Source organism: Rousettus aegyptiacus, unplaced genomic scaffold (genome assembly GCF_014176215.1).
Source record: "Rousettus aegyptiacus isolate mRouAeg1 unplaced genomic scaffold, mRouAeg1.p scaffold_m13_p_17, whole genome shotgun sequence".
Classification (NCBI taxonomy): domain Eukaryota; kingdom Metazoa; phylum Chordata; class Mammalia; order Chiroptera; family Pteropodidae; genus Rousettus; species Rousettus aegyptiacus.
In genome coordinates this window covers 27,185,892-27,202,426 of record NW_023416292.1, presented here as the reverse complement: position 1 = coordinate 27,202,426, position 16,535 = coordinate 27,185,892, and the positions used below count along the sequence as shown (strand labels likewise).

The 16,535-nt window shown below is 52.9% G+C and overlaps 1 protein-coding gene and 1 pseudogene across 3 annotated transcripts; one reads left to right on the top strand and one right to left on the bottom strand.

The window, feature by feature from the left end:
- The first annotated feature begins 377 nt into the window (after positions 1-377).
- PRUNE1 (prune exopolyphosphatase 1) lies at positions 378-16,225 on the top strand. 3 transcript variants are annotated; one of them, XM_036234919.1, is made up of 8 exons: positions 378-566; positions 6,695-6,787; positions 7,314-7,516; positions 8,971-9,155; positions 9,805-9,963; positions 10,818-10,912; positions 12,452-12,610; positions 14,348-16,225. In XM_036234919.1, exons 1-8 carry the CDS (start codon positions 393-395, stop codon positions 14,774-14,776), a joined length of 1,497 nt encoding a protein of 498 aa, XP_036090812.1. In that variant the 5' UTR covers positions 378-392; the 3' UTR covers positions 14,777-16,225. The 3 variants fall into 3 exon arrangements, with proteins under 3 accessions (XP_036090812.1, XP_015978272.2, XP_036090813.1); XM_016122786.2 differs by lacking the exon at positions 378-566 and adding an exon at positions 1,023-1,205; XM_036234920.1 differs by lacking the exons at positions 378-566; positions 6,695-6,787; positions 8,971-9,155; positions 9,805-9,963 and having other exon boundaries at positions 7,441-7,516.
- Positions 10,541-10,659, bottom strand: LOC118613041 (annotated as a pseudogene).
- Positions 16,226-16,535: the final 310 nt, after the last annotated feature.

The window sequence follows — 16,535 nt, the reverse complement described above, 5'->3', positions numbered from 1 at the left end:
AATGAGACTGGTTGGGCTATGCCCCTGGTAGTGCAGAAGAAGGTGTGGAAGAAGGTCCAGGCTCTGGGAAAAAGAGTGTGATAGAGAGAAAACTCGCTGGGCAAGCAGGAGATCCAATACCCCGGGGCTCTCAGGTCCTTGTCCCCACTGCAGGCTTCTTATCAGCCACCTCCTCTTAGCAACTAGCTTGGGGAGCAGGAAAAGCTGGTGTTGGGCGTGTGGTAAGACATAGAGGGATGGATTCATGAAGGAAGGAACATTTGATGCTAAGAGTACATTTATTTTGCAGCACTCTGCACAACGTGGGTCTGGAAGGTGGCAGTTAAAAGCAGGTTGGAACCCAACTACATTCTGAAGGGCCCTCCAAACTCTGCTGACAGGCCTGCCGCAGGATGAAACCTCAAGCAACTCTGAGGGTTGAAGGGGCAGTTGAAACAAATAAGGAGGCAGGGAGCAAAGAACCCAGGTCACAGCGGTCCCGGAAAAGAATGAGGAGTCGTTTCCGAGGCTATACCAAAAACAGGCCACAGAGTTGTAAAGAAAGAAGCAGCAGTTGGCAAGAGATTGTAGGTATTAAGAAGAGGGGTCAAAAATTAATGTTTTTGTAACGCGGACGATCACAAAATTGGTGGCAATGGGTCAGTCTGGTAAAAGGCAGAATTCAAGAAAGGAGGACGATCTGTTTAGCCATGCGTAACTTTAGATGGCAACCGGAGGCTCAGTGCAACTTAGGGAAAGATGCTATACTTAGCCTGACTCGGGAGGGAAACTTCAGATGCCACGAAGATAGGCTACTGCGACACATATACTTTTGTGTATCAAATGAGTGACCTTAGAAAAACCGCCTTCCCTCAATTCTCGGGGCCATTTCGGAGCTTCCGGACTACGTTTCCCAGGGTGCCCTGCGCCACGCCCCGCTCCGCGCCTCGGGAGGGGCGTCCCGTGAGCCTCTGGGCGTAGAACTCCGCCTCCGCCGCTGGGGGCGGGGCGACGTCGGGCTCCAGGAGCGCGGCTTACGCACTTCCTTCGGCGTCGGGGCCGAATCTCCTTGTGGCGGGTTCGAGTCCCGCCTTTTGACTCTCGCGGCCACCCGGAGTCCGGAGCGGGACGCGTTCGCCGGGTAACCAGCCGGCGGCGAGGGGCGGCGGCGCGCGTGGGGCTTCACCATGGAGGACTACCTGCAGGGTTGTCGAGCCGCTCTGCAGGTAACACAGCCCTGTTTGTGACCATAAGGAATGGAGCAGGGGGTCCATGAAGGATGAAGATGTGGGAGATGGGCAGGGTCTACGGTGGGGAACGGGAACCTAGCTCTTGCAGCTCCGTCTCTCCGTTTCTGCCCCTCGCTCTTGGGGTCTGCCCGAGAGCGGGGAGGAGGAATCGTGGGTCTGGGTCCTGCATCTGAGCCTCCACTCGCCTGGGTCTGCTCATAGGTAGGGCTGTGCGGCCGCCAGGGGTGCCCCGCGAGGTGTATTTGTTCCTTTCTCCCCGCCCCTCTCTCAGTTCTCCGCTCGCAAGGCCGCCTTGGCCTCTGGGGTGCACCCCGGGGATTACGGGGGAACCTGTGCCCAGGGCTTTACCGCCTCCGAACGACGGCTTCAGTCTGGCAGGCCCGACTTACCCTCGAATGGAGGCGGCCGTGAGGGTTTCATGTAAACCTCCTTCCAAGATAAACATAAAGAATACATCAGGCAGATCCGTTGACCCGCAACCTGCATTCTTTGGCTCACAGTTTTCTCCCTTGGCCTTGAGACCCAGAGATTACATAAACCCCCACCCCCCGCCTGGAAGAGAGGCACAAATGTGTTTGGAATCAAAACTATAAGCATGACTCTTGAATACTTTGTGGCTTATTTTGGGTACTCTCTGAGCCAACTGGAATCTTCTAGCCATGCCCACGGCTCATGCAGCATTAGGCTGCCGGCCCCAGTTAGCTGCAAAAACGCTGGCCAAAGAGAGGCTCCAGGAGGTCACCTGGCCCCCCTACTTCAGGTTACGCTGACCCTGTAGAAACCTAGACAGATGGTCGACTCTGTCTTTTTAAGTATCTTAAACTCCGCAAATACCCACCCAGAGCAATACGATAGATTCTGGTCTTTAGCAAATCCCAAAAGTCACCTGATTCTTCCCGCAGACTTGGTTGTTGGCGTAAGCGAATGTCCTCGCTTGAAGAATAGGGGTGCTGTTCAATTTAACACCAGTTACTTGTGAAATATAAATTTGGGGAAAGTTGTTTTAATGCATAAGGCGATTTGGAACCAATTCGTTTTGGTTACCTCCAGTTTACACCACAGGGAACTCATCAGAGGACTAATGTAGAGGTTTTATGGCACCATTCCAAGTGCTAAGCAGTTAGATCCCCACTCTCCTCCCAACCCAAATGACTGGCCTCTTTCCAATCATGTGGTAAAGAGCTCTTGGACCTGAAACCGCACCTGCGGGCACCTGTCCTACAGCCTCTACCCTCCAGAGGCCCGCCCCCCAGGTAAACTGTACCTTCTACACGAGCACGAAGCTGAAAATACTGGGTTTTTCCGATATTGCTAGTATTCTGACCTTTTCTCTTCCTGCATTGGTCCCCCAAGGAACAAGATCTAGAGCTCAATTTTTCCAAACTTGTGAACTTGTGAAGGGGAGGTGTTATCTGAGCTCTCGGCGTCTCACAGCCTAGCCAGGGCTGGTGGGAATGGGAGGGTTAGACTCTGGGAATGATAGTGGGTAAACTGGTGCAGGACTTACAGGTGGACAGCAATAGTTTAGATCGCTTTTTAATTACAGAAGTTGTCAATGTAGATGGTGAAAATTTTAAAACACAAAAAGGATATGAAATGAAAAAGGAGATCCGTTTTCTTCTACCCATCTAATTCCCCAGAGGCCACACTTGTTTCTTGAGGAAGGCATGATTTAGAGACGCTGTTAAGTTTGAGTGTTTCTGTTAAGCTGTAGTTTAACTGTTAAGCTATTGTGAACGCTTCACTTTTAGACAAGATAGAAACGGCTGATAACTCAACCAGCTCTCTTGTCAATACCATATTTTTAGCATTTGATACCAGAGGAATTTTTACAGCCTCTGCCACAACGAGAGGAGGCTGTTCCGTGTAAAAGAAATCCTGTTTAACTAAATGTTCTGTTCACAGTGACTCATCCCTAGTGGGGAAAGTCCTTACTTCGGGGTTGGGCTGCATTCAAGTTTAGGTGTTCATTCCGGAGCCTGCAGTAATCTGTGTTGTCTGTACTTGGGCAGGAGGCAGGCACTGGGCGTGGCTGGCTTTCCTTGGAAATGCCAGGCCCGGCAGCACGGCGATCAGGCAGCCCTGTTCTCTCTGCCGGGAGGGCTTCTCTGTCTCTGGCTCCTTGTCTCCTGTTTTTCCTCCGTCAGAGCAGGCATCAGACCACAGTCAGCCTCCAAAGGGAAGTGGTTAACTTTGCCAGCCCTGGAGTTCATCCCCTCTCCCCTCCCTGAGGCCTCAGAGAACATCAGGATACAGTCATTTCAAGTAGCGGGGATTTCTTTCCAAGAAAAGAAGTTTATATTTACCTGTGGCCCTCAGATTGTGTTTCTTCGATGGCAGCTCGGGTTTCCTCGTGCTCTCGGTGTAGCTATATTTGCTCTGACTCTTTTCCAGTGGTCAGAAAACTGGCCGTTTGGCTTGTGTTCTCAGGGGGCGGGAATGGAGTGAAGGTGAGGAGCTGGCGCTCGTTTTTCCTCAACGAGGAGAATGTCGCCTTCTAAACTGAGCTGCCATGCACCCCGTCTGCCCAGGGCAGTCTAGTCCATTCTGACATGACCATTGGTCACACCCTTTCCATTCTCGGAAGTCGCCGGTTCGGACAACAGAGCATGTGGTTACCTGCCTCGGAAGCTGTGCCGAGAGTTTGGGATGTGCGCCCAGGAAAAGACAGCTTCTTAAGGAAGAAGCTGAGTTCCCTATGACAGCCACAAGGGCTGGCAGCCGTGGGGTTTGTGGAAGGCTCGCCGTGGCCCAGGTGGTCAGGGAAGGCTTCACAGGGGAGGTGGGCTTTGGATACGGGCTGACTGGCAGGGGCGGGGTGCAGAGAAGGTGGGGGGAGCTTGTGTTTACCACTAGAGTGGGCACACGTGTGCCGTCTCATTTAATCCTCGTCTCGACTCCCTGAAGTCAGTCACGGAGGCTCAGGGAGGCCAGAGTCCCCCAGCAAGGAGGAGCAGAGCGAGGGTGCAGCCCCCAGCCTGGTCATGGCAAATGGCATCTCTGAACAAGTCCTGCCAAGGGCAGAGCTGGGATGCGCCCGTCGTGGTGACTAGACCAGTCAGGCCGAGGGCATGGTGGGTGCTGACAGAGGAAAGGACCGCCCTTGGTCACTCCTAGTCCCGGATTTGCTAAAGCCCCCGAGTGTCCCGGCTGCGTTAGCTTCCCGCAGCTGCCGTCTGAGTTTGGCCGAGCACGCGGGGTTATTCGCTTCCTCGGGAAGTCACTTCTCACCTTGGAGCCACAGCGTCGTGTTTGCTTCCTACTTCTTGCTTCGCCGCTGGGCCCCCCCTGGGTGCCGGATGCTGGAGGCTCGCCGGTCCTGACGCCGCTGCCCGGAGCGACGCGCGTGCCTTCTCGGGGGAACGGTTCTCCAAGGGCCTCTGGGTGCCCAGCCGAAGGCCGCTCCCGCTTGGCTGCCTTTTCTGCCCCTTTTACCTTTTAATCGAGTCGGGCGATACGGCTGCTCATGTTCATTTAGTTCCCTGTCTAGAGAACACAGTTCCACCCCCCTTCGATGCTTCAGTGAGCAAGTTATCTGTGCCGCCACTTATCTCAATTGCTCTGTTGTCACTTTGGCCCACAGCCATCTGGGCAGTTCTCGGTATCCGGGAAGCAGAGGTGCCTTCCCGGGTATCTGGACAAAGTTTGCAAGTCAGAGGAGTTACTCCAGGACTGGGGCCGTGGGTACGGAAGTCTCATATTGAGTTGGAAAAGAGCTCAGTATTGGAAAGATGTCCCGTCTCCCCTGCTGTTCAGCATAAGTGGGTCTCGGCTGCCACCCTCTCGAAGGCGACTTAGGGAAGTAGGCGCAGGGAGAACTTCAGGCAGACCTTCCCGAAATCTTGGCAGGTTATAACCTCTGCCTTCTGTCCTTCTCCTGGGGGGGGGGGGTAGGAGGTAGGAGAGAAGGTGGTTTTTAAAACGAGAACCTGATTAGTTACTAGAGAAGGCACTTTATACCACTGGAAGTCTTCTAAACTTATCCCTTTCTGGGGGAGCAAGGGGAGGGGTTATAGCAAATACAGGGACGATGATTCCAGGTTCCCCTGGGTTCTCTTTTTTTCCTGAAGTTACAGTACTTGACAACTGTCCCTTTCTATGTCTTGTTCCCCTGACCCCTTTCCCGCTCTTCTAAACTCTTCGAAACATCTAGCGGAGCTTCCCTGGTTGAAGAAGCCAGAGTGTTTGGCTTTTTGTCTTTCATCTGAGAACCCAGGAGTTCTCAGCTAGGGATGATTTGCTGCCGCCCCCCACCAGGGAACATTTGGCAACAACTCTGGCGACATTTGATTGTCTTGACCGGGAGTGCTGCTGGCATCTAGTGGGTGGAGTCTGGGGATGCTGCCAAGCATGCAGCAAGGCACAGGACAGCCCCCACGACAAAGACCCATCCAGTCCAAAATGCCAGCGGTGCTGAAATTAAGAAACCGTGCTGTACCTAGCGCGTGCCGTTCAGTCTTATTCCTTCATCTCTCAGAAGCAGCGAGAGAGAGGTTCAGAAGCGAACGGCTAAGGGACCGTTCTTGCGCCCCGACCTGAGCCATGGGCTTCACGGTCCCATTCCGCCTGGCTCGTACCTCGAGTGAAACCATGTTTCCTAAACGGCCCGCCTCTTTGGATGGTTTTTGAAGACTAAGCGATCAGTTCATGCATGAAAAAAATATCAGCACGGTGCATAGCACACTCCATACATGCTTCAGCACTAAACCAAAGCCCTGTCTCTTATTGTGGGCGCCGAAGGTTTTAATGTACATTATTTTAAACCCTGATAGCCGGGGAAATGCAAAGGAACAGGGCTAATAATAACTCTCCCTCCTCGGAGTTCCGTCAGCAGCTGGACTTTTCAGAGCTTTACGTATAAAAGTTCGAGCAGCAGCCACAGCCGTTCTTGCTTTAATCTGAAGCTGCTGGGAAGTGTCCGCTCCCTGGTTGTGAGACAGTTGCTTATATCTGGCCGTCACTGAAGATCCTCAGGGAAGGGGGACTTTTCATGGACCACTCGGTAATGGACTAGATCTTATTTTCCAAGTCTCTCTACTTAGTCTCACGATTTAGAAGTGTGACGAATCTTTTCCCTATTTTTAAAATGAGGGGTGGCGGGGAAACCTGGCTTGGTATGGCTTGAATACATCAGCTACCCCGGATGCTCTACCTTTGACTTCTCAAGTGCCCAAAGCCACGTCAGAAATCAGAATTATTTGCCGTTCTTCTGTAAGGTAGGTTGCGAGGAGATGGCGTAGCAGAGAGGGAGGAGCGCCTTCCCACTGACCAGGTGTGTGAGGTGTGCTCGGAGCTCAGCTAGGCACATGCCCTCTCGGCTGACGTCCTCGCGATGGAGCGAGGACCCACATGATCATCTGTCCTTTGTCCTCTTTGGACATCAGCAAGAGGGTGTGTGTGAGTACAAGGTAAACAAACACGGGGAGAGACGCTTCTGCTGATTTCCCATCGTCCTTCGTTCCCAGGAGTCCCGACCGCTACATGTCGTGCTAGGAAACGAAGCCTGTGACTTGGACTCCATGGTGTCCGCTCTCGCCCTGGCTTTTTACCTGGCAAAGGTGAGTACTCAGGAACAGAGTCTCTTAGGAGGAAAAGATTTGGTTAACCAGCTCTGCTGCTTAACTCCATTTAGCCTTGGGAAAGTTAAAGCTCTTTAACTTTGCCAAGTCTCACGTCATCATCTATAAAGCCTGAAAAGATAATATTTTACAGTGTTGCTGTGAGGAACCAACGAGTAAATGTATTTTAAAGCATTAGTAAATTGTAAAGCAACATTCAGATAGTTGAACATTGAGTTCTTACGGATGTCTGTGAGCCGGTGTGTAGACCTCACGGCCAGGTCAGGTCTTGAAGACTGATAACCTTCACCACCTAGAACCAGGCCTTGCCACAAGTCAGCCTGTGGACACGCATGTCATTGCTAAGGAGAGAGGGCCGGCATTGTTCTTTTATTTTTATCCACTGGGTAATTGTCAAAGGCTTTGTCAAAGGCAGTAACTTACCCAGAGTCGCGTCTCCCTTGTCTTGTTCCTTTTTCTGTGTCTTCTAAAACTTTGCCATACCTGCTTTCACTCTCCTCTCCAGACGACCGAGGCCGAGGAAGTCTTTGTACCAGTTTTAAATATAAAACGTTCTGAACTATCTCTGCGAGGTGACAGTGTCTTCTTCCTTCAGAAGATTCGCCTTCCAGAGTCCCTCTTGATTTTCCGGGATGAGATCGACCTCCACGCATTGCACCGGGCTGGCCAGCTCACCCTCATCCTTGTTGACCATCATGTCTTACCCAGGTGAGTGGAAGGAGGTTAAGCTGGTACTTAACCGTGTGCCTTGCCGGCCTCTGATGAGTAAGATAGAGATGAAGGAAGAATTTTTGCTCTCGGAGATATCACAGGTTAATCTTAATTGATAGATCCTATCAGATAAAGAAAAAAAGCAAAATGATTTCCTACATAAGGCGCTATCTCATCAGTGTCTACTTAACAAAGGCACAGCCTGTAATAATTCTATCCCTAATTAAGGACTGGAAAAAACTGCCAACAAAGCAACACAAGGACGAGACTTTGCTAAGTCTGTCTGGCTCCTGCTGGTACTAAGGTGTATGTTTCTTTTGTGGTTACAGTGGTTGTGGCAGGGCATTGACAGAGAGTAAGCTAAGGGCATCGACCGGCTTTCCATCCACTCATTAATCAACTTCTGTTTAGAGGACGAGGGTGAGAGAGTTCCTGTTTTCAAGAAGCTTTCCGTCAGGAAGCGTTAACTAGGCAAGCACGTCATTGTAACGGGTTCAGAGTCGAGTGATAATTGTCACTCTCGGGGACAGTAGGTGCCCGAGTGGCGGAGTGGTTAAATATACTGCAGGGGAGTAGAGGGCGACGGGAACGGTCTCCTCACAGAGGAGATCCTTTATCTCAGTCTTGACAGGGAACGAGCTGTTTGCTCAGGGACTTGGGGAGGCGAGGTGACCAGGAGAAACAGGCAGAGAGAGCGGTTCACGCGAGCGGAGGCGGGCCGGCCTGCAGCCGCGTGGTGCACCGGGGGACTGGAGGTGGTTCTGCATGGCTCGAGCAGAAAGTGTGACGGAGAAGTAGCATGTGGAAGCGGATAAGACGAGAGGGGTCGGCAGGGGCCAGATGTGGAGGCCCCGTAAGCCCTGCTGACGAGACGAGGTTTTATTTTAAGGTCGTGGGAAACTTGTTAATGGTGTTTATTCCCAGTCCTGCAGAATCAGATTTGTTCAGGTGATCATTCAGACAGCACTACGGAGGGCAGCTTAGGAGGGCTCGAGACAGGAAGGAGGTGTTGGGCTAAGAAGCTGCTGGACTAGATCAGATGAGACGTATTAAGGGCCTAGGATGAGGCAGCAGCAGAGGGTTGGAAGGAGGGAAATGGGTGGGAATTGAGGCAGAAGCCACGGGATCTGGTGTTGAGTGAACTGAGGGAACAGGAGCGTTGGAGACGTTGGGCAGCAGGGGTGTTGGAAAGGTAACCCTGGGAGACGTCAGGCGTGAGGGCGAGGTGTTGGTAGCAGAGACTCTACCCAATTCACGTGTTCACTGAAGTCGTCTTCAGTTATAACATTACAGAATCGAGAGGAGCGGGGCAGAGGTGCAAGTGACCAGAGTCTAGGTGTCGGCCTGAGCTGCATCTGCAGTGTCCCTCGCGGGTGAGGTGGCGCTTGGCCGGAAGCAGCAGAGCGCTCCTACCTCTCTCTCTCTCCCCCCGCACCCCCGTCCCCCCACAGAAGTGACGCAGCACTGGAGGAGACAGTAGCAGAGGTGATAGACCACCGGCCCATCGAGCAGAAGTGCTGCCCTCCCTGCCACGTTTCCGTGGAGCTGGTGGGGTCCTGTACCACCCTGGTGACCGAGAGGATCCTGCAGGGGGCACCCGAGATCTTGGACAGGCAGATGGCGGCCCTTCTGCATGGTGAGGCCCTTCTGCATGGGGAGGCCGACCGGCTAGCCCCTCTGTGCCTGTCCCAGCGAAGGGAGAGTGGGAAGTCTAGATGCTTCCAGCCTGACCGCAGCAAAGGGTGGGTGGGACTCTTTGAGGGGCAACTAGGCATTGCGAGGCTGGGGGGACTTTGCTGGAGAACACAGAAGGGAGGCACCGGACAGCTGACCGTGAGGTGCAGAGAGGAGAAGGTCAGGAAGCAGGAAATGATCTGCCCAGGAAGTAGTTGTGTGACCTCGAGGAAACCTCTTAACCTTTTTATTCTTATTTTCTCCCTTTGTAAAAAAAAAAAAGCAAGTTGGACTAGAATACCTCTCCCAACTTATAAGATTCCTTGCTGGAATTTGGCCTGTAGAAGAGAGGGTGTCCCTATGACGAGGTTTCGGAATCCCCAAGGGTCGGGACGCAGGGGTCCTCGCTGCCTTTCCCCCGCCCGCCGCCCGCCTCTTAGTTTGGATTTGAAGGTCTTACTCAGGACATGGACCCAGTTTCTCATTCTGTTTGCAGCGAGTTTGCCATACGGTCACCTCTGCATTGTGCCCGTTTGGAGGGCCGCGTGTGTTTTAGGGGTCGTAAATGGAGGGCCACGGGATTTGCGTTCCACCTTCTGCCTTCCCCGCAGGAACAATCATCCTAGACTGTGTCAACATGGACCTGAAAATTGGAAAGGCCACCCTAAAAGACAAGAGCTGTGTGGAGAAACTGGAGGCCCTCTTCCCAGATCTGCCCGAGAGAAGTGACATCTTTGATTCTCTGCGAAAGGCCAAGTTCGATGTGTCAGGTACGAAGTGGTAGACAGACCTCTCTCCCTCCCACGTGAAGAGAACAGGTGGACAAGCCCTGGTCCTCGTGTCCTTGAGCACCATCAAAAACAATCTCAGAGCCTGCGTGATGACTTAAGCCTTACACCAGAGAGAAACGAGATGGCACGCGAGTCCGATCGGGAACTAATCGGTCGTTTACTGGGTCGTTCTGACTGGGCTACTGGGAGGACGAGGAGGAATTCATTAAGAGTCTCAAAGGTTTCCAGTCTAATCAGTGGGTACAGGCATATAAACAACGTAGGCTGGGGAAATACTAAATGATCGGAGTGAGATCTAGATAGTTGGTTAGGGAAGCAGAAGAAACAAGGTGAATATACCGAGGACAAAGGAAGAAAACAAAAAATTTCCATGATTTTCTAACCAGCTACCACCTGTTGACATAAAAAAAAAAAGAGAAAAGTACCACGTACACTTTCTGAAAATTAAAACAACACAGAAAGGGCCTCTCTTCCCTTTACCCTTGTCTCCAAAGTCCCTTGCTCTAATGGTAACTAGTGTGGCCCAGTCATTTAAAGTAATTTTTTTTATTTTTTAAGCCTATAGCACCTAGTCTTCCTAGGTGGTCTCCCGTCCAAGTATTAACCAGGCCCGACCTTGCTTAGCTTCCGGGATCAGACGGGATCAGGCGTGTCCAGGGAGGCATAGCCGTAGACTAAAGTAATTTTTTTATATATAATTAGATTCTTAGCTCTCAGCCACGTTCATTGCCCCAAAGAGAGGCTGTGTTTTTCCTCTTTCTTGACCCATCCTTCCTGGTCTCGGGGACCAGGGCTCTCTGATTTGACCCTTAAGTCGTACATCTACTTTCTAGGACTGACCACTGAGCAGATGCTGCGAAAGGACCAGAAGACCATCTCCAGACAAGGCATCAAGATGGTCATCAGCGCCATCTATATGGATTTGGAGGTAGGAGTGAGACATGGGCGTGGGTGCGGAACGAGGTCCGTCGTAAGGGCAGTTATGCGGGTGGCCTTGCCCCTCACTGCTGCCGCTCCAGCGGGCGGTGTCCTGCGCCTGTCTGTGTCTCTCCACCTCTGTCGTAACTCGCTGCTCTGCTGTGACAGCCCCCAGACGGTGTCCCTGCCTCCGCGTGTGCGCCCCTACAGACCACTCTCCCCACAGCAGCTGGGGCGTTAGGTCGTGACACCGCTCCCGCTCCTGCTTTCTCGTGGCCCCTCCCGGAGGGCGTAGAGGCCTCGCGGTGGTCCCCAGGCCCCCGCGCTCCGGCCCCCGCTCCCCCTCGGGCCTCGTCTCCCTGCAGCCCCCCTTCCCCGCTCCCGCAGCCTCGCTGCTCTCCTTGCGCCCCCTGAGCCCGCCGGCCCGTTGCTGTCCCCGGGCCCCTGCACGTGTTTTTCCCTGTACAGAGTCTTACCGTTCGGGTCCCGGCTCACATGTCTCCTCTTTCGAGTTTTTTCCTGACCATCCTAATCGGAATAATGTTCTCCCTGCTCAGAAATCTCTAGCATTTATTTCGTTTCCCTCATAGCACTTAACACACTGAAATAATCATATTTCATGGGTTCCTCGTTTATTGTCGCTAGTCCTTTGTTTCTTTATCGGCTCCACCAGAGCAAGAACCGTATTTATTTATTTATTTTTTTGCTGTATCTCCTTTGACAGTACCTGGCTCATAGTAGACGCTCAGTAAATTTTGTCAACGTGACGAATGAATATGACTTTGATAACGGTATTGTAGTTGCTGATTTCCCATCATATTGGTTAGAATCATTCGACAACCTGAACTGACCATGTAACTCTCACAGTCCGCACAGCTTTCTGCTAAATACCGTGTGAAAGTACTAAATGAACAAAACTAAACAGCACGGCCTCGTCCCCGTGTCTCGTAACCGAGCGTGGGAAACAAACGGCGACACGAGCGGCCGCCCGCGGCGGTGCCCGCTGGAGGGGGCGCTGCGTGAGATTTCGGAGAGGAGTGTGGACTGGCAGAGAGCGAAGGGCCAGGGACGCGGTCGTCACGTGTCTGTTCTTATCTGTATGCCCTGCCGTTCGGTTTGAGGATAAAAATAACCGCCAGGCGGAGACCCCGCCCGTCTGACGGCGAGAGCAGGAGAGCCTCGGATGTGCCAGCACCTGACGCACATTGTCGTTTTTCAACTCTTAAAACAATCGTGTTTGGTGAACGTTTTATGCTCATTTCACAGATGAGGAAACTTCAGTCTAGGGAGTTTAATTTAACTCCTCGATCACAGCTAATAGGTAATAGGGCTGATTTTCAAACCAATTCTATCAGACCCCAAAGCCTGTGTTCCCCCCATTCTATAAACTGCCTCCTGGCGCATAGCACAGAGCAAGTCCCAGGCACCTCCTTTTCACAGGCTGCGAGTCTCAGGCTGACATGCAGGGAAGCGTGCGTGAGCCCTTTCTGTCGACGGTGAGAGCGGGTCCGGCCGCAGCCCTCATGCCTGTCCCTCTCTTGTCTTCCAGGCCTTCCTGCAGAGGTCCGGCCTCACTGCAGACCTCCGTGCTTTCTGCCAGGCTCACAGCTGTGATGTCCTGGTTGCCATGACTATCTTTTTCAACACTCACAATGAGCCAGTGCGGCAACTGGCTATTTTTTGTCCCCATGCTGCACTCCGAATGACGGTGAGTCTCTGTCCCCCCCCCGAGGGCCCCTGGAGCTCTGCCCGTCCGCGCCACCTCACGGTGGAAAGACCTGTTTTTGGTTCTCATATTCACACAGATGTCCCTTGGCCTATTTCCAAAATCTCCTCGCTTTTTCCTGTTCCCTACGTACCTGACTGTCCTTGGTCATTCTACTGCCGATAAAGGGAGTTTCCGGAGAGACTTAGAGACGTGGTTCTTACTGAGAAGGAGCAAAGTGCCGGATTAAAAAAGGGAATGGTGCAAAACCGGGGTTCAGACTCGAGTCGTCTTTTAATCATTCATCCCCAGTCCCAAGAATCAGTTCCTTCCTTCTTATCCTGTTGCCTAAAGACGGAGGCGCAAAAGGAAGCTCGTTTACGGTTTACCCCTGCGGGAGCCAGCTACACCGCGCAGCACTGGCTCGGTGGAGAAGTGACCTCGGAGCTGGCTTCTTTTCTTTCCTGATCTTCGTGGGGCCGCTCGCCCGCCTCCTCCCCTTTCTTTCCCTCTGTTGGGGTTACTCACCAGTCCAGGGAAGAATTTAAAAGTGAGCTTCAGGCAGGCCAGGCACGCTTCGGGTTGCTGGGGCCGAGCGAGGACGCTCACCGCCTGCACACTGCCGGAGAATCCTTTGGGCCCCTGAGAGGTCCATCGGCCCCTTCTCACTCACTCTGCCTTTGTCCCCTCCAGGAAGCCAGGGTACCTCGGTTCAGTGGAAGGTAGTTGGGCGTTGTGGAAGAAACTACAGCCTTTAGAGGCGGATAGACAGGCTTTTCTGTCCCAGATTTGCCACGTCCTTGCTCTTTGAGCTAAGGCAAGTCAGTGGCCTTCTGAGTCTGTGAGCAGCATAGCATTACTTACTGATTAGTGTGATGTAATCAGTGAACATGATGTTTGTGTGGTGCATTGCTGGGCACAGATGGCGGCTCTTACTGATCACGTCATGAAGGAGAGGGCACTCTGGCGACAGACGTGCCTCCCCCGCCTTCCTGTGCCGCCGCTGCCGCCCTCTGTGCTGGGAATTGGGAGTCCTCTTCGCAGCCCGCCCCGCCATTTCCTCTCTTCCTCCGTGTTAGGAATGACGTGATACAGTGACTCCGAACACCAGCTTCGGTGACAGACCCGGGGTCAGGTGTCAGCTTTGCTTCATTCAGTCTGTGACTTCGGGCAAGCTACCTAATCATCCTGTTTCCCCACCTGTACTTGAGGGAGCAGTGACTCCAGTCTTACAAGCTGGCCGCGAGGACTGAGTGAGGGAGCGTTTGTAAACGGCCAGACCTGGCGCTGCGCCTGGCCTGCTTCCCACCCCACTTGCATCTATTTATTCTTTCTGCCTCTGAACTTCCCCTGACCTCAGTGTAGATGCTTGTCCCGTCCCAGCCAAGGATAGAGTTCAAGCTCTGAACACGAGAATACACTTGGAAACATCGTTGGTTCAGGAGCTGGCAGCCCTGGATGCTGGTTCAGATTCCAGCATCACCTGCATGATCTTGTTCAAGATGTTTAATCTCTTGGGGCTTTGGTTTACTGATTATAAAATGAAATATATGATCTCAAATGCTGCTTCTGTTTCTAAAGTACTACGTATACTAGCTGATGTGCCTGTGGTTGCGAGCAACGAAACCGAACTCAGGGTGACTTAATAAAAGTTTCTCCTCTGTAAGAGAAGCCCCTAGAAGCCTCGGCAGTTTGTGTCGCCACCTCATACGGCATTTCCTGGTCTCTTCTCCCCTTTAGATCTGTGGAGTTCTGGAACGCTCCTCCTCTCCGTCCCTGAATCTGACCCCCGCCCCAAGTATCCACCCTGACCTCCAAGCCTACCTTCAAGGAAACACCCAGGTGTGTCGAAAGAAACTTCTGCCTCTGCTCCAGGAAGCACTGTCAGCGTATTCGGACTCCAAGGCCACCCCTTCAGGGCAGCACGAGACAGCGGGTGTGTCCGGGGAGCAGGCGGACAAGGAATTGGACGGGGCAGGTGCCTCCCTTTTTCCCAGACTGAGCCAGGATGAGGAGGAGCCTCTGCTGCCCCCGACGCCCATGAACAGCTTGGTGGATGAGTGCCCGCTGGACCAGGGGCTGCCCAAGCTCTCGGCCGAGGCCATCTTCGAGAAGTGCAGTCAGATCTCGCTGTCACAGTCTACCACTTCCTCCCTGTCCAAGAAGTGACAGTTGGGAGGGGAGGGGATAGCGAGAGGTCGCTTGACCTATCTCGCATACGCGTTCTGAGACGGAGCAGCGTTCGCCTCATCAATCCAGGACCCGGTGTGCTGTAAACCTGGGGGAGAGGGGGCAGGGGAGGGGAGCGGCTGCTGTAGGGGTGGCCCTTCCCCCCGGGTCTCTGCCAATCAGATTTTATTATTTAACTTAATTCTTTAAATCTGCGCTGACTCCTCTCTTTCATTTCGCCGGGGACACAGTGTAACTCCTGCACGGTTCCAGCAGTGGCACGAAAGGACGCGGGCCCCAGAAGTGCCCTCAGCGAGGCTCTTCAACAGAACCAGCGTCTCTCACGGAACCGGTCACTGTCTCCGCGTGTTCGTTTATCCTCCGATTAGTTCACGTATTTGTCGAATACCTACTTTAAGCTAGATAGGAAATTGAGTGTGCTGTGGAAACTCCTGTTCAGGCTTCAGCGTTCAGCAGATTTCCAGCTTTGTGAGTCCACTTCCTGCCTCTGGTTAGGTGAAGGTGTCTGGTTCCGAATAGAAATGGCTAAATGTCTATTCTGCGTGTGCTGCAACTCTCAGATTAGAGGCCATTATCTTCCGTCCTGATCAGGTGGGCTGACTCTCAGTTTCTTTGGCTCCCTCTGTCCCGAAGCCGCAGGGAGCCAGAAGAGACCGCACGGACCCCTGGTTGTTGGGTGCTCAGGAGGCCCTGGACCTCATGATCATTCTTCCCGAAAGATCCAGAACTGAATCAGGGGCCAGGCTCCGTCCCCCGTCTTAGCAAGTCTGCCAACTTCTTGTCCACATCATTCTCTTGTTCAGAGTAACAGGGAGCGTGGGATGCTACGCCGACTGCCGTGAGCTGTGTGTCTCTTGGGAAGACACGTCCTCTCTCTGGGTCTCGTTTCCCCCACCGGCAGGACCAGGGCTCTGGACTGGAAGTTCTCGTACTCTGTGCTCTGCCTCTCGCTGCCATCCTTTCTCTCCTCTGGTTCTCTGTGTTTTGTTTCTTTTTTTCCCCGTTTGCCCTGGAATGCTTAGGGTCTCTGGACTGCTCGTGTTTATATATGTGAGTGTACCAAGGGACTCAGCCTCACGTGGCATGTGCTGTGGTGATTCATAGCAGAGTGATGCGAAGCGCGCCCCCTACTGGCCGGCTCTGCACCTGCATTCTCCTTTTCGCTCGGGGCCCTCCTGTCCCCCAGCCCTGGTCTCACAGCTCCAGCCCGTGTAAGGGGCCACCAGTTTCGCTGGACTGTGGGGTGCGTGGTGTTTTGGCATGGCGTCTTCAGGAGGACGGGGACAGTGACCGCACTTTGTGGGGATGCTGTGTGTAGCCGTCGTAAGGCAAAAGCAGTGGTGAGGTCACCGGGCCAAAGGAATTTGTTTTGTAATTTGGGTACCTTGTGCTGCATTTTGTTAAAGTATTAAATGTCTTTTTCCTGTCTTCCTGTCTCTTTTTACGACTGTGGTCAGGCCTGTCCCTGGGGTGATTTTCCAGCCTCCTCAGGGGTCACCCCCGTCCTCCTGCCGTACTTCGTGTGGGAATAAGCGGCAACGGCCTCCCTCATCCTCAGCCTTCCCTTCAATCAGGGTCTCCTTCCAGAACCCTCTCCGTAACACTTCTGTGTCGCCGATTTTGCTGAGGCTCAAAAAGTAAGGCGAAGGTAGTCTTAAAACCAAAATGGTTTTTACTGTTGCCTTTTTTCTTCTTAAAAAAAAAAAAAAAGCAACTTCCAGCTTATAAGGTGTCTATA